The sequence below is a fragment of the Astatotilapia calliptera genome, chromosome 4 (assembly GCF_964374335.1).
Source record: "Astatotilapia calliptera chromosome 4, fAstCal68.1, whole genome shotgun sequence".
Lineage (NCBI taxonomy): Eukaryota > Metazoa > Chordata > Actinopteri > Cichliformes > Cichlidae > Astatotilapia > Astatotilapia calliptera.
In genome coordinates this window covers 5,270,922-5,298,183 of record NC_137425.1, presented here as the reverse complement: position 1 = coordinate 5,298,183, position 27,262 = coordinate 5,270,922, and the positions used below count along the sequence as shown (strand labels likewise).

The 27,262-nt window shown below is 39.3% G+C and overlaps 1 protein-coding gene across 1 annotated transcript in view; it reads left to right on the top strand.

Annotated features, from left to right (window-relative positions):
* Positions 1-27,262, top strand: part of shank1 (SH3 and multiple ankyrin repeat domains 1) — a 71,946-nt gene that overhangs the window by 14,218 nt on the left and 30,466 nt on the right. The window contains exons 2-14 of the mRNA XM_080300754.1: positions 5,473-5,676; positions 6,245-6,316; positions 6,691-6,799; positions 10,361-10,515; positions 13,726-13,893; positions 16,388-16,504; positions 16,726-16,803; positions 17,985-18,051; positions 18,291-18,457; positions 19,139-19,260; positions 19,847-19,995; positions 22,343-22,456; positions 24,581-24,656. Of these exons, the coding sequence (XP_080156880.1) occupies positions 5,473-5,676; positions 6,245-6,316; positions 6,691-6,799; positions 10,361-10,515; positions 13,726-13,893; positions 16,388-16,504; positions 16,726-16,803; positions 17,985-18,051; positions 18,291-18,457; positions 19,139-19,260; positions 19,847-19,995; positions 22,343-22,456; positions 24,581-24,656 (1,598 nt within the window). The remainder of the gene's footprint in view (positions 1-5,472; positions 5,677-6,244; positions 6,317-6,690; positions 6,800-10,360; positions 10,516-13,725; positions 13,894-16,387; positions 16,505-16,725; positions 16,804-17,984; positions 18,052-18,290; positions 18,458-19,138; positions 19,261-19,846; positions 19,996-22,342; positions 22,457-24,580; positions 24,657-27,262) is intronic.

Here is a 27,262-nt window from a genome sequence, read left to right as displayed (position 1 = left end):
TTACATTTATAATAGCAACATTACACACCCTAACGGTGGAACCAAATATCACACAATTTGAGGTTGAAGTTTTATTTATATTGTGTCAAATCAGAGAAACAGTCTCCTCGTGGCTCTTTATATTATAAAGTCACTAGAATAAGAGACAGAAAATCCCAACAGTCAAAGGCCCCCATATGGGCAAGCACCTGGTGACAGGGGGAAGGAAAAACTCCCTTTTAACAGGAAGAAACCTCGAGCACAACCAGAAAACAGTGGCTATTTGCTGTGACTGTTTGGGGTGAGGCAAGGAAGACAGAACAAAAGAAAGAATGTGGAAGAGAGACACAGGTTAATAATAACTATTATAAAGCTATTTTATAGCCACTTCAAGTCGCACAATCTAAAGCCAAAATCTTGCTTCTGTTCATTTTTTTCTATTACTGAGTTTGAGCATCATTATCAGAGGATATAGCATGTTTTCAAGTAGGATCTTGTACGTATTAGGTGAACATTTAAACCACTACATTATGGAACTGAAAGATATGCAAGGATGCCATAAAAATCTGCCAATTCAAATATGTGGAGGTACCTGTTGTGGTGGCTCCTTGTGTCTAAGGGTAGCTTGTGACTTATGGAAGTTTATCATATTTTCAAGAAGAAAAGTGCAAAAATCTAATGTCTATGATGTAGACATCCTGAGATCCACAGAGGACCTCAAGATCAGAGGATCATTTGAGTATAAACCACAAGTGTCACAGGGATTAGGTGTTCCCTTCTAAAGTTTAGCAAAGTGAGTAAAATAGATGTGCTATTTTATGCAAAATGAAAAAAAAAACAACAACAACCACAAGCTGAACTCACAACAAAGTAACAAATAGCGAAGAGCGAGTGACTCAGATCCCCTTTAATTTCATATGACCCTCACTGGCATTTTGTCCCACCATTTAATAAAGTAAAAGCATGTCGTTGTTGTTTTGTAGATTTATGCAAATGTATTTAAAAAATCAGAGCCAAACAGACATCTGCAAAGCACTGAATAGGCTGAAGGAATTAGCTAGTATATGTGTTTGGTATTTAAGTCTTTACATTTATCCTTGAACATACAGATTTCTACACCCAGCAGAGGGTGCTCTAAACACTGCAAGTCTGCAATTGGTGGACAGATTAGGCAGCTGTCAGTGTTGCAAATCCCAGACGCAAAAGCATAGTGTTGCTTTTTTTAATGTCGAGCAATACAAAAATGCCTGTAGGATTGGAGGATCAGTGAGAAAACTGAACTAAGCAGCATTTTGAAGGCCTGATCAGAATAATAAATGGGCGATGCCCCTAATTGGCTGGTTCAGTTAGAAGCTAGAGGATCAATCATTTTCCTGGAGGTGTACAGATCAATAAGCAACACGGCTGCCTCAGTAAAGTCTCCAAGCGTCTAAAACCATTTTAGGCCAAAAGCAGGGTTATTACAGAAATGCGTTTTATGATGATAATCAGTGTTTTATGATCTAATATTGTTACGGTTGACTGTGGGAATATTCTTCCTCTCTGATAACCAAATCCTTAACCTTCATTCCCTCATGCTGTGATTGTGATTCATTTTAAAGTGTTTGCTGGCTTCCTTTGATGGGACTGTAAGTGCAGTGTGTAGGTTGTGTGTGTGTGTGTGTGTGTGTGTGTGTGTGTGTGTGTGTGTGTGTGTGTGTGTGTGTGTGTGAGAGAGATAGAGAAAACTAATCTAATTCAAACAGACACACCTCTTCATCCTCTTGCTCCCTCTCACAAACTCAAAATCGAAGGCGTTCGCCTCCCTTTTACTCTGTTCTATTTTGCCACGCTGCTGTAACACACACACACACACACACACACACACACACACACACACACACACACACACACACACACACACACACACACAAACACGCACACTGATGCACATCCTCACACACAAATGCACGCACACCTTCCCAGTACCACATCTCCTAGGGAACACAAGGATGTCTCTATGGCAACAAGCAGCTTGCTCCACTAATGAACTGGTTGCCGTGGTGACCGGGTTGGCTGTGTGCGAATGGAGACACTGAATAAAATAGAGGGAGAAAATGTTGTGTTACTCCTCTGCACCCCCCCCCCCCCCCCCCCCCCGTGTGGGGTTTTTATATCCTTCCCTTTGTAGGACACGAACAGTCACAGAAATGTGTGTCAGTGTGTGCGTGTGTGAAGAGATTAAGATGAGTGACAATTAATGAATGAGTGTAACGTGTTACACGCAGTGCTGGCTGGAGACTTGAGCCCATGCAGAGGGCCTAATGCAGCAGTACGCAGGGATCCTTGCAGCTGGCTGTGCTCTGCGTGGGCCGACCGTCCTGCTGCTGCTGCCTCAAGGTCAGAAAGCAGCCCAACTGCACTCTGGGCGATAAGAGAGAGGCGGGAGGGGAGCAATGCCAAAAAACCTTTTGTCAGCCATCTGTGTAGTGAGTTAGGCTCCACTTTGCTGACTGAGCTTCTAGGCCGTTATGCATTTGGCCATTCACAACCCCATCGGAGACACTTAAAGCTGCACCCAACTGACATTCATATCCCGGAATGAGACCTCTGGGAATCACCCGATTTACTCCGCCGCTGTCTCCCCCTTCTGGATCAGGGGGGCGCCGGCCTCAGTGTTCTGCAGCCAAAGAGAACATACACTGTCACAGAGCTTGATCTCATGACCCCTCTCAGGCATCCAAACAATCATTTCTGATTCACTAAAGGATTCTTGAAGAGTTTTTACTGATAAACGATAATTGTGTTTATCAAACAGCCAGAAATAACAGGAAAATGAATACAGCACAGATTTATTACCTTAACCACGCATGGACCAATAGTCACCAAAAATCTCATTATTCTATAAAACCACACACAATTGAACCATCTGCATAATACCGCATAATGCGTGCAGCACTGGGAGTTTATTTACTTTTTAAAATTTTTAATTACAAAAAGAAAAAGTTATGACTGCACAGCTAGTTCATGTTTGTTATTAGCTTACCAAAGGCCCACTTTAAGCCAGCAAATAGTTTATGCAGCAGGAGAGAAGTATGTTTATAATCTTTTTACCCAGACAGATTAGAAAAAAGAACCAGATTTCTAGTCTACTCAGATATATGCAGTTTATTATAATACATTTAGACCTTTCACTTTTTTCAAACTCCTGTAAACTTCTCTTTCACCTTATTTTCCTTCATATATATTTAATGTAAGACTGGAGAACGCTCACATTAAACATGGTCAACTTTTCAACAGAGAGGTCAGCATATGCACAAGTAATCCCTGTAATAGGAATATGGAGGTGCTCACACACACAAACTACACCCTTTTTGGCTCCTACCTCAAAGCACACTGTGTGCTGTCGATCTCACGTACTGCACAATAATGTTTAATATTTAGTATTTACTGTTATATTCCCATATATCATCGTAAAAAAAAAAAAAAAAGAATATGGAGGTGGGTAGAAGCTCCTTTTTGTTTGTATGTTTTTTAATAGATATATTTTAAAAATAAAACAAAAGATAATGAGAACTTAAATCCTTCATTTAGAGAACATTCAGAAGTTTGTAGTCTCTTTGGCAGTCATTATTTCTTCTTAGAACAGCTGGGTTATCCAAGACACTGCTCGGATAAGTCTATAAAGGCTGTGCACACCTGGATTTGGGCAGTTCCTCCCATTCCTCCTAAAAGATCCTGTCAATCTTTGTCAGATTAGATGGGAACCATCTGTGAACTGCCATCGTCTGTGCGAATTCATGCTTCAGTTTTCTGCTGCCTGCTCTCACTGCCACACTTCAACGTACAGATGATCTTAGCCAGATGATGAGCTGCACCTAGTTTTCAGCAGACACAGTACTGGGAGTTCTGTTCAGTCCAGAAAATCTTTATCTTCATATTCTCAAAGTCCTTCTCAAAGTTTGTTAAACTGCAAGCAGGCTGTCGTAACTGCTGCTGAGGTGATTGTTCTTCTCAGCTGACATCTCAATCTCTGTGGTGATCTTCTGAAGACTTGTTGCGATCTTCAGGCCCTGCCCACTCACTCAGTTTGGCATCGAATCTGTGGGGAGTCTTGTTTGTCCACAATTGTTCCATTTCACAGTTACTGACGCTGCTGTGCTCTTAGGACACTCGACGATTTATACAAATAGGTTGAAAACCCTTCCCCTAATACATGTCTCACCACATTTTTATCATTCAGGTCTACAAAGTATTCCTCAGACTTAATAAGTTATTTCATATCCATCCATCCATTTTCTTCTGCTCATCCAGCTCAGGGTCACCTGGACAGGTCGCCAGGCTGTTCCAGGGCTAACACAGAGAGGCAGACAACCCTTCATACTCACATTCACACTTACAGCCAACTTTGAATTACCAATTAACCTAACCCCACCCATGTCAGCAGTTGGATCAGTGTTTAAATGATGGTCTGAAATTGCTACATAGATATATAACCCAAAATAACAAGGCTGAAGCCAAACAAGCAAGAAACACAGTGCTGAGTGGACGGAGAGGGAGAAAATACTAAGGCATCCAGCTCCTAAATGCTCCAGGGAGACTGGTCATGTCCTTTAGTTGTGCTGATTAACTCACTAACAGGAAGATGGGGCAAAGCAACACGCAGAGCGAAGGAGGGGAAAAACACACAGCAGGCCCAGGCAGGGCAGGAGGGCCATCACACTAATGAAAAATGAGCACGAGAAGCTTAACCTGCTCTTAACTCCTGTATAGAATCGAAGTTTGTGTTTTCAATATTAGTTTTCACTTGGTTACATATTTGTATATTCAGACATGGGATACAGTTACACCCAGAGGGAAGAGTGCTTGTCAGCACTGTAGTTCAAATCAGTAATTCTTGGACGCAAGTCTGATTTCTTTATCGCTGAGCGACAGCTTATTAGTTCTAATAAGAGTTACATTATATCCTAATACAGGAGGTCAAAAACAGCTGTGGTACTGTAGCTAGCTGACATTTATTTGTTGTTCTTTGTTACAAAAACAAATATATTTCAGCTGTTTAAAGATTTAATCCAAATCAGTTGTGTTTTTGAAAAGTAACGAGTACTAGCAGGTGAAACACTCAGGCAGAAGTTGGGCTGTTCCTGATGTAGAAAAGTTCCCCTGATTTTAGTTCATCTAATTTTTCCATTAGTTACTGTTCGTTTTAAAGGCACAGATTCAAAGGCCACTTCACCTCATATGATCAGATTAAAGCCCTCAGACTGATTTATCACAGTTTACACACTTTTGTCAGATCAGTGAATATGTTTCCATTTCCTTTCTACTTTTTAGATTTATATGTGTTTTAAAATCAGGTTTGTTAACTTGTGTATTACATGCATTTGATTGTTGCCGTGTTGAATCTGTATCCACTGTATATACTCATCCTGTAAATCTCTTTTTCAAACCACAACTGTTCTCAGAATATTTCACCTGAGCTAGCTTCAATATTTACTTTGGTATCTCTTGCAGAAATGTTTGCGGTTTAATCCAGATGCCACTGTGTGGAAGGCCAAGCAGCAGGTGCTGTGCTCCCTGACCGAGTCTCTGCGAGATGTCCTGAACTATGGTCTGTTCCAGCCTGCCACGGACGGCCACGATGCCAAGTTCCTGGAGGAAGAGAGGCTGCTAAAAGAGTACCCACAGTCCTTTGAGAAAGGTGTACCATATTTGGAGGTAATAACCGATCCTCTTATTGACAGTTTCATGAAACACAGAGTGTAATACTAGCTTTTTGCCCACAAGATGTCACTTTTGTGCAATAAAACAGATTCTGATTGTTTCCTATTAACAGGATTTTAAAATAAATCTAATGATATGTTCAGGAAAAGTCAGAAAAGTTTAATTACCTAGGCTAATTAATCTAAAGTTCATGCCAAGCTGCTGACTATTTATGAAATCTTATATTGATTGTCACCCAGCAAAGCTGCGGGTGCATGACACTGTTAAGTAGATTATAATTATAACTAAAGTAAAAGTATAATTGTAATTATTATTATTATTATTATTAGTTTTCCAACTTTTTAAGCTAGAGAGTATTTAAACTGCTGTGACGTCAGGCTGTTTCTTCCCCATTTCTTGTCTTTGGTGCAACAGAGAAGAAAGCCTGTATAGAAAACCAGATAAATCTTCTCCAGGCTCTATTTTGTGGATCTAGGCCAAAAGCTAAGAGAATTGAGGACAAAGGCCCTCTGTGTTAGGATTAACTCTTGGTTTCCTTTCTCTTTTTCTGTCACTGGTTTAGTTTCGTTATAAAACCAGGGTGTACAAACAAACAAATCTAGATGAGAAGCAGCTGGCCAAACTGCACACTAAGGTATGAAACTTCCAGATCGCTAATATGTGATATGTGTTACAGTTTGCATCTCCATGTTTGTGTAAGTGTCACTAAGCATGCAGTGGTGCATGTGTACATCTGTGCAGATTTATGCAGGATGCGTTTGATTGTTCAGTAATGTTTTATATATGTTAATTTATTGTATTGAAATAAATAATTAAAGCTTAACTTAGACAAACAAACCAATGACATAAAATTGACAAAAACCCTTTTGCAATTGTAAAATCTACTATATGGATAGCTTTTCCTGAACCTGCTTTTGCTGTTTTTATTTTCACCAAACTATCCAATTTTTTCTGAATATTTATCAGTTACACGTGGGAAGTTTTTGTTTTTATTTCTTTTACATGTAGGCCAGCCTGAAGAAGTTCATGGATTACATTCAAACCAGCGCTGTGGACAAGATGGCCAAGTTCTTAGACAAGGGCCTCGATCCCAACTACCAGGATTCTGACACTGGTGGTAAGGATTCCTTCCACTCCCCCAACTGCACACGAGCACTTAGTTATTTTATAGTGCAAATTTTCTCTTGTTACACGGATAACATGTAACAGCTGTCATGCAGCCCAATTTAAAAAGGTGTTTCACAAGATAAAACAAACACATTTATAAAAGAGTTGGTGATGATCTCTCTGTTACAGTTAGCCAAAACGGGAACTCCAAATATGCAAGCAGCTAAGAAAGCACAAAGATAGTCAGCAGCTATGGAACCTGAAGCTCTCCTGTATGGACTCTTTAAACTGTTTTCAATTCCTCCCCCTCTGTTTTCTGCCCTCAGCTCTGCAGTATGTTGGCCTAACACTTTGTGAGGGATCTGAGCCAGTGCTGTTCACAATTTTGGTGGCTTTTCCTAGATCCTGTTAGTGCTCAGGGGGGCACAGCAGACGGCTCATTTACAGTTTGGGTGTGCTGCTCTGTGTCGCTCCAGCCGTTCAGGGAGCAAGTGTCAAAACACAAAACACAGCCTGTCATGATGGGTGTGAAACACGCTCCCGGCGCACAACACAGGGGGGAGACAGAGAGCCTCGATGAGCCTCCCTCACAAACATGCTGTTCCTGTACTGCATTCATGGTTTTTAGTCATGTTAAAGTCTGCAACAGCTATCTAAATGGGCTGGACCTCAACTCTAGGCACTTATTTGAGCAGATATTTTTCATTTCAGTGGTCACTAGAATATAAAAATGAAGAGTGAAAGGTTGCCAGTAAATCACAGGGTTTTATCCTGAAAGATAGAAATAAGGACCCTCACGTCCATACCAATGCCAGTTTAGAAATCAGATGGAATTAAAACTGTTTAAAATGTCTGTGGCGTTTCTCCCTAAATACAGTTCTTTTAAAAAACATTTCCCCCCCATAAAAATTACACTTTGTTGTCCCACTACTGCTCTAAGCAGTAGTGGGAGCTAATTAGCTAATAGTGCTGTTGTTTCAGGGTCCTCCTATTCAAGGTTCTGGGGCACAATAGTCTTTTCTATGACTGAGCTGAAAAGGTGTAGTTTTAGTACTGATATATATGTGTATATTTAATGCATGCGATTTAACCACTCCTTGGCATTTTGGCAAAACAAACCTGGTAAAAGTAATTGTGGGGCGGAGCAGGAAAGCATTTGTTTTAGCCCCAGTGATGTGAGACCACATGAAAACTAATCCTTTGTTCAAATCTATTGACTGGCCACAGCGTTTCCATGTGGAGTTTGCGTGCTCTCTCTGTGTTTATGTGGGTTCCCCCCGGGTATGTTAGGTTAATTGGTGATTCTAAACTGGCTGTCTCTCTGTGTTAGACCTGCTGCAGATTGTTGACCTGTTCAAGAATGTTTCCTGCCTCTTGCACAATGGCAGCTGGGATAGGCTCCAGCCAATCCATGACCTGAATTAGACAGGAGGAAGAAAACGGATGGAGGACTTGTTGCTGGATCCTAGTTTCTGTCCTTCTGCATTAAAGTTTGTGGAATCAAACATATATACAGTATATGACTCTGTGGTTTCAGGAAATGAATTGAATGAGATTTGTTGGTTTAACTGAATTTTGTATGAACTGGATTTAGATTTGGGGGTGTTGAAAAAAACTGTTTAATATCAGTCAAAGTCTGATATAAGTGATATCCCTGTGTCCTGAAATAGCTTCTCCTGCCTTTTGACTTTATGGTTATGTGAAGGTATTTTGAAAGGAAGTCCAGGAACAGTGAATGCAGCATTAGTCCTATGCAGACAGGGCAGAGAGGTGATAAAAAGCCTGCAGACAGAGATATATCCAACCTTGTTAATACTTTTTTGACCCGTTTGTCTCCTTGAAACTTTCTCCGTGGGCTTCCAGAAGCCTCACAGAGAATGCCTTCATTAGGACATGAAATAATTCTGCCATAATTAGCCTGGCTCTGGCCAGGACACACACTCATGTCGATCACTGCCAAGGAAACTCATAAATGGGTATTCCCTGACTCATCCTGACAGTATAACTTCAGAGGAAGCGCAGTCAAAACATTTCTCCAAATTGTTTGAACCTGAAAGTGTTCAGTGATGAAAGCCTTCAGTCATTTTCTTCTTTGCCAGAAAAATCCCCTTGCAGACGGTGCTGTGTACCCTGTTTCAACTGGGAACACTTTGAATGGTTTTATTCTTGTAGGTGCTGGTGAACTGTCTTTCTGGAAAGGATCAAGTTAGCCAAAAAAGTGACACAGCACTTTTTTGACTGCAATAAATGATATTTTGAGCTTCTTTGTTTCTTTATATGACATCAGGATAACGGCAAAACATCAGTGCACTGGCAAAACATTCAGCTGGAAAGTAGTAATGTTACCTGTTAGATGGAACTAATGCAGAGGCTTTTTTCATTTCCCCTCACACTATCACAGAAAGGAATATAACTATTTGCAGAAGACTTAAAGTTGGCTGATCGGGATGTCGTAATCAGGAAGCAAGTTGATGGTGGTGAGATTTAGGATTGTCTAACTTTCATGTTCAAAATAATAAAACAGTGTTGTCACACATAAGGGGATTTTACTTTTTTATATCTGCCCAAATTCAGCTTTTTTATTTTAAATTTACATGTTGTCGTACAAAGGTAGTTAACTAATTTTCTTTATTAAAGTTGTAGAAGTGGAGGACAATGATAGAAACACTTTGTCAAGATGAATTTCACATTAGTGTGTTCTTTTAGTCTATAATGACTCTTGAATAGATTTCCATGAAACATGTGCCATTTGCTATATTCACAACTTTAAAGACAAAAATATGGAATATGGGAAAGCTATGTATTGTATATTCATCGTTTGAAAAACCTTCTTCTTTAAAAATAAATAAATGGTTGCATCATGATTACTGTTGTAAAATTTAAATTATCCAACACTTTTTTAAGGGTGTTATACCTGCAAGAATGCTAAAAATAGGTCATTTCTGTCTGTTGGAACATGGATGCTAAGTAATGTTATGTTATGATAATATCTGATATAGATAAAAACATTAAGAGGTCTGGGATGTACCTGTGTGCCAAGTTTAGTTGCTCAACTCTTTTGCATAGGAAGAGTTTTTGGACGGGCAGCATCATGTAATTGCAGGATTGATGGTCATCTCCAAAGTGAGTTGTGCACATTTATGTATGTGCAGTCACTTCATTAAATCCTCTTTATTGCATGTTTTTCCTTACATGGAAACAGGATCTGCCCAGATCTAAAGGTACAATAAGATTACACAGACAGAAGATTTTGTTTGAAAATACATGGAAAACGCAAGAACTTTACATGATTATCAGTAAATTGTAGGTTAGATGTGTAGGCATTTGCTGCACTTTCTCAGCTTCATTACTGTGATGCACAAACTCTTTTTCACCTCACACGTCATTCAATTGTTAAATCATAACCATAAAAACTAAAATGCATTAAATGTTTCTTTTTTAAATGTTTGTTTCTGTCTCAGGAGTTTGGAAAGAGCTACTGTTCTCCAGCAAATCAGCTGTGAACTCCCTGCTCTATAACAGTCCCATTTAAATAAAGCTGCATATGTGTGTCTCTGTGTGTGTTCTTTAGAGACTCCTCTGACCCTGGCAGTGCAGTGTGAGCCAGGTGGAGGAGAGGCCATCCGGGTCCTGGTGGATGGAGGAGCTCATATTGACTTCCGTGCCAAAGATGGACTCACACCGCTACACAAGGCTGTTCGAGGCCACCACCATACAGCCCTGCTGGTAAACATTTGCATATGTTGGAGTCCTTTCATACTGCTATCTGCCTGTGGAAAGTGATGATTTTGCATGTATTATGTAACAAAAAGAGAAAAAACATCAACCTAGAACAGGGTGTATATCTTGCAAGATGGATATTTGCCCTGAAAGTGACACTGTATTCTCTTCATTTGCGTTGCTGTATATCTAAACAAGCTAAAGCCCGAACAAAAAGACCCTCCCACTCAGCGATCCACACCCACCCACACACAATATGCAAACAAATAACTCTATTATTTGATTCAGCCAGAGAGAAAGAGAGGCGTTAACATCCAGATTGCCTGGTTTTGACACATTTACATTTTAGGCGTTTATCCAGATTTTCAGCTCTCAAATTGCTGAGAATACAGGTAGCTGTAGACGAGAACCTCATTGGGGGAGATAATTGCAAGCGTTAACATTGTTAGAGCCTATGTTTTCCACAAAGGAAAGAAACTCTGCTAAACTGCACAAAGGTTTACATCAGACTCTGATTGAATACATCATTTTCCCCAGCCTGGAGTGTAACGTGACCTCTCTGAACCCCCAGCTATGAGTTTCCATCCTGATTTGAATTCTATGAATATTCCTCAACTTGAATTAGGAAACTATCATCAAGATATATTTTTTCCTTCCTACTGTACTATTGTTTTACTTGATGAAGGTTTTAAAGGTTCTACATTCTATATATTTAACTAGTTGGAGCAAGTTTTGGCTCAAAATACAGTGCAGATTGCCAATTCTTCCATGATAAAAATGGACTAGTTTCGTGTCTTGAAAAGAAATAAGCTGCCTACGCCCTCTCAAGAAGAAAACAAGGCAGAATGACTTTAGTTACGTATTGTAACCTCAGATTTAAGTGTAAGTGTAGCCCTTTAAGAAGCATCAACTGGGAATAGGTGTTTGAACAGAAATTGAGCCAAAAATAATAATAAGAAAAAAACTCCTGTAGGATCTTTTAAGTTACACAAAGCACAATGTTTTCATTAAAACTGTGTGACATGAGGGTTTCTATACGATAATAAATCTCTCTCAATTAAGATAAACAGCGTGGCCCTGATTTAACTCCATACACGGAGACGGATAACTTTCTTAGCAGCAGTTATGCTATTGGCCCACTTCAGCACAACAACTTCCTTGTTCGGATTCCCCATGTGACTCTACAGACCAATCAGAAGCCAGGAAGTCCTAGACTTAGGTAGATGTGGGAAAACCAATGAGGTGGAGTCAACACATTATTATTATTGTTTTGAAAGGTGTATATGTAAACATTCAAACATGTAAATGCCCAAAACACATAAACACTAAATATAAATGGAAATGTGTATATAATTAGCATAAACATGTGCACCATTAATGAAATGCTAATAAAGGAAGGAGCTAAGACACAGTTGTATGTTTTTATAGTTCGCAGTTTAATCTTTGGTTATTTTTAAGAGTGACTTTGAAGTTTAGTTTTTATTCTTTTAAACGAATGTAGAAGTTTTTAATATTAGTTTTTGCTTTTCTTATTACAATATTAAGGTAATTTTTATAATAAGATTTCTGAGTTCTGAAAGCTAATATTATTCATGCAGAGCACTTTATTTTGACAATGCACACTTGCACAAATGCTTCCTCGTGCTATTTCTGTTCATAAATTTGACATAAATCTTGACAGATTACTAAAACTAGTTTAGTAAGTATTCAATATATAGTTTTAGTCTTGCAGTAACTTTTATTAAAGTCTGTGTTCTTTGGTTTCAAATTGGTCTGCATTTCTACATTTCGATATAGCTGAGGCTGTGGACAGTCATGGTTCCAGTTTGTTGGTGATCTAGGTAAACCAAACCAACCAGACTATCAGTATCATGACATAAATAATCTGACAGCAGCAGCAGCAACAACAGTCCTATAAATAAATAAAACATTAATCCATAAATGGAGGAAACCATGTTTATTTTGGAGTCAATGCCAAAAACCAAGTCGATCATTTATGAAGTGTTGTGTAAACTGTAAACATTACTGTATATGTTCTCCTAGCCTGATATGAATGCTAACAAGTCAATTACTGCTGTGCTGAATCTGTCTTGGCTTATTTCTCCTCTTCTTCTTTTTTCTTCTTTCTTTTTTCACTCCCAGAAAGATGATGAGAGGCTTTCACTGATATCGTTAGGTTTAGACAGAATCACGCAACCATTCAGGAAGTCAGGCCTCTCGTACTGTCACTGCAAACTTGGCACATTTCTCTAGTTTGCCCTCAGTCCCCAAGAACTTGCCTGCCTTTCCCGGTGGCCTCTCTGTCTTTGCGTTCACCATCATTACATTAGCTACATTAGCCACACAACATGCTAGGGGTAAGGATTTTCTTTTTTTGTTGTTGTTGCACAGTGAAAATCAAGAATTACAGTACTCCACTCCAGTTCTCAGTCTTCAGTAGCTCAGATACAGGGAGCGCATAAGGACTCTTGCGTTCACTCTTGCAGCCAACAACTGAACATTTGGTGTGCAACGCCTATGGCTGAGACATTTTAAAGTTAAAGCTGGCAGAAGCTACTCTGGGGACTAAATAAAAATGGCGGACTGTGAAGCAATTGCTGATTTTAAAAAGGCATGTCCGCTCGTCAGCCAGGAGCAGTGCTTATCCTGTTCTGATGCCAAAATCACTGAAAGTGACTGCGAAGAAAACAGGCACCGGTGGTCTCTCTGTGTTGGTGCAAAAAAGGAACGAAGGAAAACACAGAAACAAAAGACAACAACAACAAATGTCCTCTTACATGGGAATCTGTATCAAATCATTTGCTTCTTAGAGACAGTGCATGGTTGATGAGAATCTATCATTCAAACTGGCTTTCAAATCTTTTATAGATTCAGATAGTGTCTCCAAACATTTTTTTATATGTACGCTAGACTTTCTAGTGTTTCTTATCTTATCCGTTATCGACCAAGTGTGTAACATTTCGTAAATGAGGTTTTTTTTATTTTTCTAAAGTTAGTTTTTGGCATTTAAAAGACTGACGTTAATTAATTTTTAATATAATTATGTTCTTCTGGACGCAAACAAAGTGGAAATAGCTTTGGGTCTAGTGGATTATTTTCAAACATGTCCCCTTTAAATCATTGCTATTTATCTTAGTAATTTATCTTTATCATTACTGTCAGAGTTTAACAAAGGCTTCAGCATGAGGGTTTTTTTTCTTTTGTGCCATCATACAGGTTCTGCTCTCTCTGGGGGCGTCCCCAGATTATAAGGACCGGCGAGGGCTGACGCCTCTTTACCACACTGTGCTGACAGGGGGCGACACCTCCTGCTGCGAAACAATGCTTTACCATCACGCCAAACTGGGCATCAGGGACGAGAACGGCTGGGATGAAACACATCAGGTAAACACTTTTTAAAAAAAATAAGTCACCTCAAGCAAATCTAGGACAAAATAAATACAGTTAATCTCCTGTGTTTTCAATAAAAGCGAAAACACCAAATCAACTGTAAAACTTTCTGTTTGAGGATCCTTGAAACAAACTCTAATGAGGTCAGTGGCCTGATTTACATCTATTTGGGAACTGAGATGTGAAAGCACCAGAAAAAGGCGTCTGGACTTTCGGAGCTCATGTTCTTGTTGTTCATATTGCAGAAGTATGCCACATCACTTTTTGTAATGTACCAGTCTACTCTGTGTTCCAGTGTGTGTCTGCGTCAAAACCCATTCATGCCATGAAACACTTCACCTTTCACATCACATCCTACCCATCCTGCTTCAGTGGCCTCATGTAACAGCTGTGAAGTGGACAGGGAAGGCCGCGAGGAAAAATGAAGGTATCAGCTTGTTCATCTCAGTGTGTTCACTGCGTAAGCATCTGTCTCCTCAGCTCTATTTGTCAGACAGGGACTCCAAAAGAAACCGTTGGTGTGTGTGCGTTAAGTATGATTTGACTCATAAATTCAACACTAATAAGATTTTTGGACGAGGCCACTAAAAGAAGCTGCATTTTATCTCATGTCTGACGGATTGAAGATTGTTCTGTTGCATTTGGGTGCAGGGTAATTTCACATCATGTCAGCCCGCCTCTAGCAATCAGCTGTTACTTTTCCATAATAACTGTTGTACATTCAATGAGAGGATGCTAAACCATGAATATTTTGTGATATAACGGGGATAAATTTTGCACTCTTTAGTTTGCTATATTTGTCAGTATATTTGAATACTCAAAATTTCATTAATAGAGGAAAGATCCTCATAACGTTTTCTGGGCCAAAACACAAAAAACTGCAACCAAATTGATTTTACATTCACTTCAAGTTCCACAATATCAACCCTAAATCTCATTTTATTAATCATGACTGAGCGTCAGCATCATGGGATATATTATAGAGACAGAAAGACATCAAAAACTGCACCATTTCGATTTCTGTCATGTAGAGTGTGAAGTTTATAGAGCTTAAATGTGGTTAAATGTAAAAGTGGTTTAAGAAATGAGGGATTAAGCATTGTGAGCCCTGTGTACTCCAGGAGACTGTAACTCGAGCAATTTTAATAATATGAGGGCAAAATTTTGCATGTCAGTATTAAATGCATTGAGGGTTTTTTTTAACACCATGTTTTCTGTTTTGAGTGTATAGCGTGCTATAGGTCAGCCTGGCAGTTTTTCCTGACTTTTAACTTTTTTTTTTTTACTTTTATAACAATGAAAAAAATTAAGCCACACAACCACATCACTGATAAATTAACTCATGTCAATTATTCGGTTAATAATAGCTCAGTGAGTCTGCAGCAGTCGCAGCAGCATGACTGAACGGGGCACTGAATTTGGAGCGTAAAGGCCCATGCAAACCACACTTAAGGAAATACCCCTCACCCCTCTCTTTGGAGCCAAAAAGAAGAAATTCATGAGGTCACAAGGCTGTCTTTAAAGCACAATTTTACTTGAAAATAGCAAAACAAATGGAAATGTGTTCAGCTGTGACTCAGCTGTCCTGGTTTGCGTTGAGTACATTAATATATTTACGCACCTTCAGAAAATCTCTCTCCTGTTTTGTACACTTTGCCGTCGAAGACAAATATTCTTGCATTTCTATAACTGTGGCTTCATTTCTCTATAATGATGAGATAACAGTTAATGATATGCTTGAATTTTAAATTTAGCCTGTAAAGGTGGCCCACTGTTATTTGTATAGGATCATCTGTTACAGTGCTATGTACAGAAAAGTGCCCTATAAGAACCAGTGGTTTGACCATAAATTAAACAAAAATTAAAAATTAATTAACATTACAAGCAAATAAAAAAATCTGAAGAGATAAAATAACCTAGCTTAGGGCTATGATATGTAATAGCTGCAAGATAAATGAGTGGGTTATTTATTTGTATAATAAGTGAAAAATGTTTAAAGCATGTTTGAGACACAGTTGATATTTCAGGCAAAAACGATTTAAAAAGCTTTGACTTCAAGATCAGTGAAGTACATGGATTCTATTATATTATTATATTAAATAAAACAGTTATTCAAAATACTGTGACTTACATCACATGTACTTTAACATGTTGACTTTTTTCTCACTTTAAATTAAAAAAATAAGTAAATCACGTGGGTCATTGTGTCTGCGTGTATAATGCTGCTCGTTTTTCTAGCAATGACTTTATTACTGTCATACTGTATTGTGTATATTTGTATTGTCAGTGTTTTATTGCCCCTGAGTTTGGAGGTTGTGTTAATTAAATTTGGTGTTACTGCCACCTTTGGCCATCGTCTCCTCTTCACCCTTGCTTGCCCCCCCGTCTCTCTTTTCTCTCTATTAAACAACCACATAAATCTTTCCTCTTTGACGCCTTGCTTTCGCTCTTTCTTTCGGTCTTACTACCAAACTGTTTTCATTCTCAGGCCTGTCAGAATGGTAACTCCCAGCATCTGGAGCACCTCCTATTCTACGGGGCGGATTCTTCCTCCCAGAATGCCTCTGGAAACACTGCCTTGCACATCTGTGCTTTATACAACAAGGTATTTCACAGAGTACAAATCAAGTATCGCCTTCCCCCGACTGTACCGAAATTTGATGCAATGATCTTTAAAACTGTGTTTTTAAAAAAGATCAACCTGCTTTTGTTTTCATCAACAAACTAAGTAAAAGCAATGATGGCACAGGGGAATGCCAGTAGAGAATCCTGCCCTTTGTATTGCACTTGCATTAAAGATACGTTAATCAATGCTGTTTGTTACAGGAAAGCTGTGCACGAATTCTGCTCTACCGGGGAGCAAATAAAGACACAAAGAATAACAGCGGGCAAACCCCCTTTCAGGTAAATGCTGAGTGTCTGGCTGGGTAATTATGCATGGTGTGGTTTATTGTCTTATTAACTTAGCATAGCATAAAGTATAAAGTGCTAGTGCCTAATTTCACTTCAGGCCAGCACTGTGCTGCAGTGCATACAGATGTCTCAGGTGTTGGAAATGCACGTGACCCCTAAATATGGATATATATATATATATATATATATATATAAGCTCCAGAAAAGGGAAAACAGCTAATTCAGAAAAGATGTTTCTGTAACACTCGAACACACAAAGAACATGAAAGAAAACATGGAAGAAACATTTTATACTAGTAAAAGCAACAGAACGGTAATAATTTGAGCAAACTGTCTATTTGCCTTTGACTTGCACAAGATAAAACCATCATAGATACCTAAGAAAATTACTCCCAAAGGAAAACAAAATATAATTTTAAATTTTATGCATCAGAGATATAGTTTTTATGTAATGATTTTCTATTAATTCTATTTAATAAATAATTATTTATTTTAATTTTATTTACTTTATCAATTTTCATTCTATAATTTTTTTTAAATTAATATTGCTAATTTCCAATTCCAATATAGTTTCATCTAGTGCTCTGCTTAAGTAGCTTTGCATGATTCATTGTTCAAAAGCATCCTTATTTATCCCACACTAACTTTTAGTACATGCTTAAAACTATAAGATCCCAGGTAGAAACTATTTTTCAGTTTTATTAAGTAATGTGTTGTGCAGACACTGTTATAATTATTAAACTAAGATATTAAGATATTAATTTTACTTAAATTTCCAGGGAAAACACCACCAAAGCTCCTTTGTGCTTAAATATGACTTTTTCTCTGTTATTATGATAATGATGCGTCACTACTGTGCATTCACACTTCATATCAGAAAATGTGTCGTTAATGAGAGCACGTCACTGAAGAAAGAGGATGGAAAATGCCCTTCATTTACTTAGACTTATAAATAATAATAAATAAAGTGTTCAATAATTTTTTTCCCTATACTTCTGAAATATCATTATATAATTTTGAGGCTATATTGCTCATCCTAATTAGAGTTATCTTAAACATAAGGAGTGTGTGTGTGTGTGTGTGTGTGTGTGTGTGTGTGTGTGTGTGTGTGTGTGTGTGTGTGTGTGTGTGTGTGTGTGCGTGTGTGTGTGTGTGCGCGTTTTGTTCATCAGGTGGCTGTTATGTCTGGCCATTTTGAGCTGGGAGAAATAATCAAAAACCACAGAGCCACAGATGTGGGTAAGTGCTATAACTGATGTCTGGTCTCAGATTTGTTCTGCAAGGTGTTTTTCTTAAGCTAACACAACACACAGGCTCTCTTACTTAACCTTAAATTAGCAGGACTTCTTTCAGCAGCAAGGGCCAATAACAATTTAAATACAAAGAAGTAGCATGTGGATGGAGAGTGTAAAGAAACATGCATCACGGTTTGTAGGATGATATGAAAAGAAGAATGAAATCTCTTCTGTCTCCCCTAGTCCCCTTTGTGGAGTCTCCAAAGTACGCCCCCCAGAGGCGGGAGAGCTCCCGGACGCTGACAATACCTCCTCATCCCTTCCTCAGAGCCAACAGCGACAGCAGCATGAACCTTCCAGACTGGATGGCAGTGCCCAACGCCCCGGGCACCAACATCGTCTCTGTGCAGGTGTCTGTGTTTGTCTCTGTGTGAGGAGGTCAGAGTTCAAATTATCGACACAGGAAACACCTATGGGTCGATTTTGTAACCTTTTCGTTTTTCAGAGAGATTTTTACTGGATGTTTTACTCGTTTTAATTAGAAAGCTCAGATTATTATTATTATTTTTTTTTTTACCAACAATGGAGACAGCAGTTGATAAAACAGCCGTATCTCAAAGCTTAAAACATTTTAGCAACTTGTGTTGTTGAAATGAATGATGCAAAGCACACAGCAAGCATTTCTAAGTGCACAAGTGCATCAAACATAGTTTAATCCATCAGAGCTAGTATTTTTTTCTGCTCCATTCTGCAGGGTTGGTCATGGGATGTGGAGCTTGTTGTCTAATTGGAAGGGGATTTATATATGGGTTCTTTAAACTTACTGCTTGCCTGCAAAACACCCATTTCCAACATGATGGAACATGTGCACAATATAACGCAGGGGATGACCTTTATCAACCTCTAGTGGTGAATACTGCTAATTGCAGGGCCTTATCTTCTCATATTTTATATAGTATGTGCTTTGGAGCAGAAGATTAATCACCAGTTCTTATTGTTATCCTCTTTAGGTTTACAGCCCAGAAAAATGTTAAATGTCATTAAAGTAGGTCATATTTGAGATTTCTCACCTTTCCTTCTCTGACCGACAGGGCTACAAGCATACAGGAACCCTGCGGAGCTCCAGCAGTCCCAGGGGGGCACGGACACGCTCTCCTTCCCGTGGGAGGATCGGAGACAAAGAGGACCGGAGCAGGCAGAGTCGGAGACAGGGGTGAGTGGAGGAGTCGGAGGACAAAGTGCTGTTAAACAGGAGCTTTGTTTCCACTTCCTGCAGATTCAGATGGATCAATCGAAGTGCTTTTGAGGCTTTTGTGCTGGGTGACAGATGTTAAACTCTTTTAAGTGGATTATGTGAGTCACGTTCTTAAAGAGCCATGAAAGGAGTTGAATATGGTTCATTTGGTGTAGTATTGTTAGTATTTGTTAGTATTCTCTGAAAATGGAAACTAAGAGTCATTCAGATCAATAATAATTCTGATAATTCAGCCAATTCTTAATTTTTATGTTAAAGAACAAAGTCACACTCAACAGAAATCACACAATGTTTAGGGAACGTTTATAACAGCTCCCTGAAAAGTCATAGAAATAAACACGTAAACTAAACAGTTCAATGGTGACTTTTTCTTTCTTTCTGTAAAACAAAGTAGCTAATTTCTCAAAATAATTTAAGTCACTTGAGTCCCAGAAAGTTTCATTTGATGTACCAAGGGCTCAGTCAGCAGCTCAGTCCTGGACATAAAATGCTACAGAGGTTCCTGAACCTTAAACTGCAGTTTCAAATCCTCCTCCCCTCTCAGGCCTGGCCCAGCCACCACCACGGTTCAAACTGCAGGACAGCGAAGACGCCTGTACAGCGCCGTCCCAGGACGTGTTTTTATAGCCACTCGATCACATTCTGCACAGGGGGAGAGAGAAATCAGCTTCAACAAGGGGGACAGGGTCAAAGGTGAGTGTAACTCCATTTTCACATCATGTGAAGGTTTGTGTGGCAGACAGTCAAAACATTTTGTCTTCCATGTCAACTCAAAGTTAGTGATGCTGTTTCTCACCTGGTACTTGACTCAAAGAGACTGTAAGAAAGCACAAGCTCCACAAGAGGTATCTTTAATAGGCGCACAAGAAAAGCACATTTAAGACATGAAAAGCAACACTGCAGAAACCATTTAACGTAACATGATGTCACATGAGCTCATTTTACTGGAAATCTCTGGGAGTCTGGCATAGCCCCAAAAGTTCCTTCTAATATATAAGCTGCTGACTGTAAGGCTTTAACAAGATCAGAGGTGACAGCTTTTACATTAACATTATTTAGCTAACTGATGACGGATGGCAGATGATGCATCCATCAGAGTATTAGCGGAACCTAATATACTACTGCCTAATCAAGGTTTTATTGATATGTATAACATGCCAAACAAATGACTACAAATACATTCATCAAGGCACAGAACAACACAAGCAAGTTCAATATTTGTTCTTCTTTCAGCTTTTCAGCTTTTGTTATTTGCATCCAGCTTATGTTGCACGGCTTGCAGGATCCAAACAAAACAAAAAAAAAGTGGCTACAGTGGCTAAAAATGTGTGTCAGGCTACAGAGTTGGGATTACAGTATCAGCCCTTTGATATCCACTGTAGCTGGGAGTTGGTGAGCGTTCTCAACCAAACTACAGATGGATCTTGAGAAAACAGAGACTTTGAAATGGATGGAACTCCACAACCTTTGGAGAAAAATGAGACATTCACTACAGTCAGGAGGAGCCATCCTCTGGTGACAGTGAAGAAGCCTGAGTTGCTCAGACTAGAATACCTGGAGAACTTTCAGCTGTCGTCCATTAAGGACAATGAATGACTGTAGATAATTTTACTGCAGTCCACCCAAACTTTAAACCGAGATCAAAGTGTTAGAGACATGCAAAAAATATCCATGTTGAAACAGTGGGGGCTACATTTATTTAAGTATTACTCTGAACCAGCGGTCCCCAACTTATTTTGCTACACGGACCAGTATAATGTCAGACAATATCTTCACGGATCGGCCTTTGATGTGTTGCGGATAAATACAACAAAAAAAAAAAATGATATGGCCAACACAAAAACTGTGGTATTTTGTAAATATAATAATAAATGCGAATTCACTGTGTAATTGTGTAACTTCATTAGCAGCGCCCTCCTGACAATGTGCCAACAACATTGAGAGTAACATCCTCCCCTCAGCCCTTTAACGCTCCCTGGACGCTATGGTAACATGTAAATATTTCTTTCAAAATAAGACACACAACTACAAAGACCCAGGGAGTTAACGATAAAAACCCTGAAAACCATAAACCTCACACCCGAGCTTTAACTTGTGCGGCCCGGTACCAAACGACTCACGGACCGGCCCGGGGGTTGGGTACCGCTGCTCTAAACTATTACATAAACCTAACCAAGTCAGTTTAATGATAATTAAGTTAATTTTAAACGATTGAATTGTTTAAATAAAACAAATGAAGCGTAAAAATCTGTCAGGTTTACGACTCAAACTGTGTCTGTGGTGTGACGGGTGATACGATTCACTCCCCCGGTAACCCTTCCATCCTCCAAATGTGGACTTTTTTGACCTTTAAAAGTCAAAAATAATAAGTTCATATACTTGAACATGCACAGACAGATTCATGAACAACACCAGATTCATGTCCAGAAACACAAATCGATAGATTTAAGGGCGTGACTGTTTCGTGAACTGCCGTGAAACCTTCAAGGACTGCCTGACAAAGAGCTCGATAGCGTGTTGCAGCAAAGACAAAATCTGCGGCTGGCGAATGCAATGCTCCGACTTTGCCCAGAGATGAGCTCATTTCCTCATCAAAGTATGGCTTTATAAATAACTGCTTATAAGTGTTTTTTTGCTTTGAGCCGTGAGTGTTTTATAAATGAGGGCCCTGCTGTAAAGGCAGCTTCTCTGTCTCGTGGGCCAAATCCAAATCCAGTCCACAGTGTCGTCAGATGAGTTTGTTAGATGGTCATGTCCTGACATGAGTGTAAGGTCTCTATATATGTTTGTATTTAATGTCTGCAGGTATGAATATGTGTGTGTTTGTGAGTGAGTCTAAGGTGTCGCCAGGTATGTATGTCTTGGTGAGTATGTAGGAGGTTTGCATGTCCACGTGTGTGTCCACATTTATTTTTTTTCCGTCTGTACTTGTTGTCTTTTTGTGTGCGTTCATTTCTCATCGATGTGTCTGTGTGTGTTTGTGTTGGTTGTGTCACCTTTTTTTTCTTAACATATTTCTCTTCCCTGTCCCCGTCTTTAGTACTGAGTGTTGGCGAGGGCGGTTACTGGGAGGGGACGGTCAGAGGTCGCACGGGATGGTTTCCCTCTGACTGTGTGGAGGAAGTGATGCTTCGAAGCCAAGACAACCGATCAGGTGAGGACGACCAGCTGTGGCGCACACTCACAAATGCACAGGAGGAAAAAAGTGCTGAGAAAACATTTCAGTTTTGCATTTACCCTCCCTGAGTATACAGCTTATTTGTATTTGAAACCTTTGTTTTGTGATCCGTTACTAGATCAAAAACTTATGGTGTTGAATTTTAAGGGTGGTTTGTAGAACATTTAGCATCATAAGCATGGGATTTTTCAATTTTAGGGCTATTTTTAGATTATTGGTAAATATGAATCATCACATGCATCATATGGTCTCCGTTTGTGTTTTCCATCCTGTTTTATTTGGAAGGTTAGTTCCTCAAGCAGTTTGCGTCTGCCTTTTCTTCTTTTTTGCAACAGCCTGTGCCTTATATTTTGTGTATTTAGTCTGTTTGTTCCCTTCTTGTCTGCATCACCTTTGTATGCTCGCTCCCTGCCATTGTTAAAATAACCACATTAACATTTAGCTCAAAGCACCACCATCCGCAGATTGACGGAGAGTCCGCTTACAATGCCTTAGTTCTTGTTTAACACTTTCTTCTTATACACCATATCCTATTTTAAGTGGTAAATAAAATGTTTTTTTTCTTTCACCTTATGCAAGACCAGCTCAATTTTTCACTTTGACTATAATCACCAATGTGATAGACATGCTTTTTTAGGGAAATATTCAATATAGTTAAAGAAGAACTAAGAGACCACAAAACGCAACAGCTAACACTATCAGCATGTAGTGGTAAGTATGATATGTAGTAGATATGGTTCCCATCTTCACCTTTGTTTATCATGCTTATGCTGTGCTGATTTATTTTAATGGTAATGACATTTAATTGTTATACAAGACACAATTAACAAGATCCACATTAACACCACAAAATAACAAAGGTGTATAAAACATGAGCAGAGAGAATGACATTACAGTAATCTTATCAAGAGGTGACCAGGAAGTGAAGCACAGAACATGTGGACTGGACAGTTAGCTATAGAAACATGTTTTAGCATGCTAACATTTATTGATTAACAATTCATACGACTGGATGCTCTAGTTAAACAGGTATGTGGGAAGTATGTCAAAAAATGACTTAAAAATTTGACTCTGACCTTGAAATGATGATCAGACAAACAACACACTGGTTAACAGGATTTATCAAAGTGTGAATAAAAAAATATTCCTTCAAGTAAAGAGGTCGGTCAAACTTTTTTACTTTCTTTCTTTTCTGTTTCTGCCTATATGAGCTCAACCAATTTGACAAGTCTTGTAGCAAAAGTGAAAGATTTTCCAAGTATTTGTTTTATCTTGAACCCAGCCTCCTGGTCAAAAGTCAGTATTAGTCCCTAACACAGATTTTTGTCACTGTTTTACTGTACAGAACTACAAATGACATTTCAGGACACTTGAATGAGTGTTTTTTTAGATGACAGGAAACAAATGACTACTTAAAAATTAAAGCAGACTTTTTTCCTGCCACACACTGTATGTATGATGTATTGGTATATGCCTATATTAGCGTGGTCAAAGTTTTAAGAGTTGAGTTTTCCGACTCTTGCCTTTGTATCTTACTATAGTGATCATAGTGTATATATGTATATATCTATCTGGTGTACAAATCTGTATGTAACCTATTTCTGTGGGCGTGTGGGCCCATCTCAAAACTCAAAGCATTTATTATAGGTCCCAGTTCTTTAGATTTTCGTATTCATCAGTCGCCTGCAAATGCGATGTTATGGTCTCGGTTTGTGTTTATTTCACGTCCTATTCAACAGTCACGGTTTTCACTAGTAAGGTTAAGGGTTAAATATAAGGTTAAGCCAATCAGAAGAGCTAAAATGGCTTGTTACAGACAGAAGTGAAATTTAAATGGAAATAAGCATAATAAGTTCCCGTTAATTTCTTTAACCTACTCATTAAATTCATTCATACAATTGCTTTTACACCAGTCAGTTAGTCAGCTAATTATTTCATGATTAATATGCATATTTATTTTAGCTTACAGGTGACTTGGGGACAAAAATCCAGAGAGATGGCTCCATATTATTACAGTATTAGCAGTTATGTAATGAAACTGCAAATGTATTTAATATAGGTCAAACTATTCTGATGTCTGTGTGATTTCATGTTTCACAGAGAGCCGCGGAGAGCGTGCCAAAAGACTGTTCCGCCATTACACTGTGGGATCCTACGACAGCTTTGACGCTCCCAGGTAAGAGCTGCCATGCATCTAGCTGTTACTGATACCTGAGCTGAGCAGCTGCCAGTTTCATCAAAAGACACAGTGGTGTGCACAGATTCATTAAGCAGCAGGGGCACAGACAAACGCCTCCTAGCCACTCACAGGACAAGAGGAAGGGTTCGTTTACGGTGAGGTCACATCACAGTGGTACCCCACCTAACAGAGGGGCATTTGAGTTGAACACAAAAGCACTTTGGGGCACTTGGATTGACAAAAGAGACGTTTAGATGCTCCAGCTGCTTGTTAAGTGTGACCAGAATGATGCAAGAAAGTGTCCCATTGTGGATAAATAAAGGTTTAAACATGACTACTGCTGTTTTCTACCACTGGCCTCTGAGCAGCTCAGCTCAGGAAATGAGGGGTTATGTACTTTGCTAAAGAGCATGATGTGTCTCGTCAGTCCTCCCAGGGGGCACTGAGAGCTGACAGCCTTTTCATTATGACGCTGCTGCTTCACTGTTTAGACATACTGCACATGTTGGCAGGGGATTTGTTTGTATCGTAACATACTGTATCCATCTACCCAGATGATTCATAAGTTCCAGTGATACTTTGATGATGTGATGTGTTGTGAGTGATTCATGCAGCAGGATGACGATGTGTGACGGTTCGCTGCCTCCAGTCTAGAAGCTGATCTGCCTGCTGCTGAAGTTATCCTCCAGGCAGAGGTGTACCAGTTGTGTTTTGACTAGCAGGTTTTGCTGAATTTAACCTGTGCTGAGAGGTAAATTTGTGTCATATCAGGATTTTAGAGTAAGCTTCGTCTTTTTGATGTCTGCTTTTTGCCTCCAAGCTGCAGAGCTGCTTTGCTAGGTTGCAGATTTCAGGGTGGGCTGAACTTGTTGGTGCTTTTAGTGCACTTCGGTGACTAATACATCTGAAATTTCTTTGTGTTGACCGGAGTTATGAAATCACCAGATGATCATTACTGCCCCCGATGACCACGCAAGCTGAAGTAATGCATATGTATTAATGTTCTGTGGGACCTGCCAGAAATAATCTCAGAACAACAGCTGAGATCTTTAACTTTTGACAGAAGATTATTGTACTTTTCTGCGTTAATAGAGCTAGTCATCCACCCACTGTGACTTAATCAGCATCCGCTTTTACTCAGTGTTCGTTCTTAAAGGGCACCTTCACAGATGCAACAACTCGCCTGAGTTGAGTTGAAACTGTGGATATTTCAGTCAGTTACCTCACCCTGCCCCGTGCATACTTGTAGACTGGATATCAGTAATCAGTAACTGGTTTGTGACCATTTTTTAATCCCCAAACTTTAGCCTTTTGCATGCTTCTAAGTTGCTTTTTGGACCCTGAAGTGATGATATTTAAACGAGGGAATGCCAGGAGGCTTGTTGAGCAGGCCCTAGTATATGGGTGCTAATCAGTGAGTAACTAAGTAACAGACTAATATAAAAAAAAAATGAATTTCACTTACCAAAACTGGAGATAAATATCTTTGATAAGCTGTGGCAAACAGTAAACCAATCCTAAAATAGAAGGTGGAAAGATCCAGTTTAGTGACTCATATTGGTGGAGGTTAGGTCTTTCTATTAGCTATAGCTTCCTTGTTCAGCACACTAACTTTAAGCCTAGCCCCCAGCCTTTAAGGTTTTTTGGATAAATACAACAAAATAAAACCAGTACCGGTACCAACAAAAGAAGATTTATTCATAACACACAGAAAAGACCCAGGGAAACCGAGTTAATGATAAAAACTATAAAAAATAACGATAAAAACCGATGAAAACCCTGAAAACCATAAATTTCACACCCGAGCCTCAACTCTCACAGCCCGGTACCAAACGACTCACGGACTGGTACTGGGGTTGGGGACTGCTGCTGTAAAGTTTAGCTTTTTAACAGGGGAGTCTATGGGGACTCCCTTTTGGAGCCGCCCTCAAGTGGCCATTAGAGGAAGTGCAGTTTTTTGCAAAGGGCGTGATTTTCTAGCCTTCGAGGCTCCCACTAGTGTAATATTCTGGTCTGTAAAAGCACAAGTCTGAAACCAACGTCTTCCCATTAACTCGTCATTCACTGTGTGTCACAGCATCACGGTGAATTGGTTTCAGGTAAACTCTTTTCAGTGTCCAGAACTCGTACTCAACAAAGACGTATAAATAAAGCTATTATCAGTTAGATTATTCATTATTTATGTGAAGCCATGCCTCTTCTATCATTTTCACACTCATCATTATTCGTCTTGATTCCTCAACTTTAACCAAAAGGCCTACATTTGCTCTGACTGTGCTTCTCTCGCATACGCACGTTATCATTTATTATTAACTGGCTTTTCATCAACAGTGACATTTCATGGAAGCGACACACTCAGCAGTGCAAACTCAAACACATATGTTTGTACACACACACACACTCTATAGCACACACACATCATGGATAATTAAAGGCGCGTTGTAGCAGAGATGCTGGTTTGGCCAGGCAGGCAGGCATGGCTGACTCAGAGCCGCCCTCACATGGGCCCACTTTCACAGCCTTTATCACTACATGTAATATCGCACCTATTCCTCCTTATATCCCTCTATATTTGGCCGTGTCTCCTGACCATCTCTGCATCC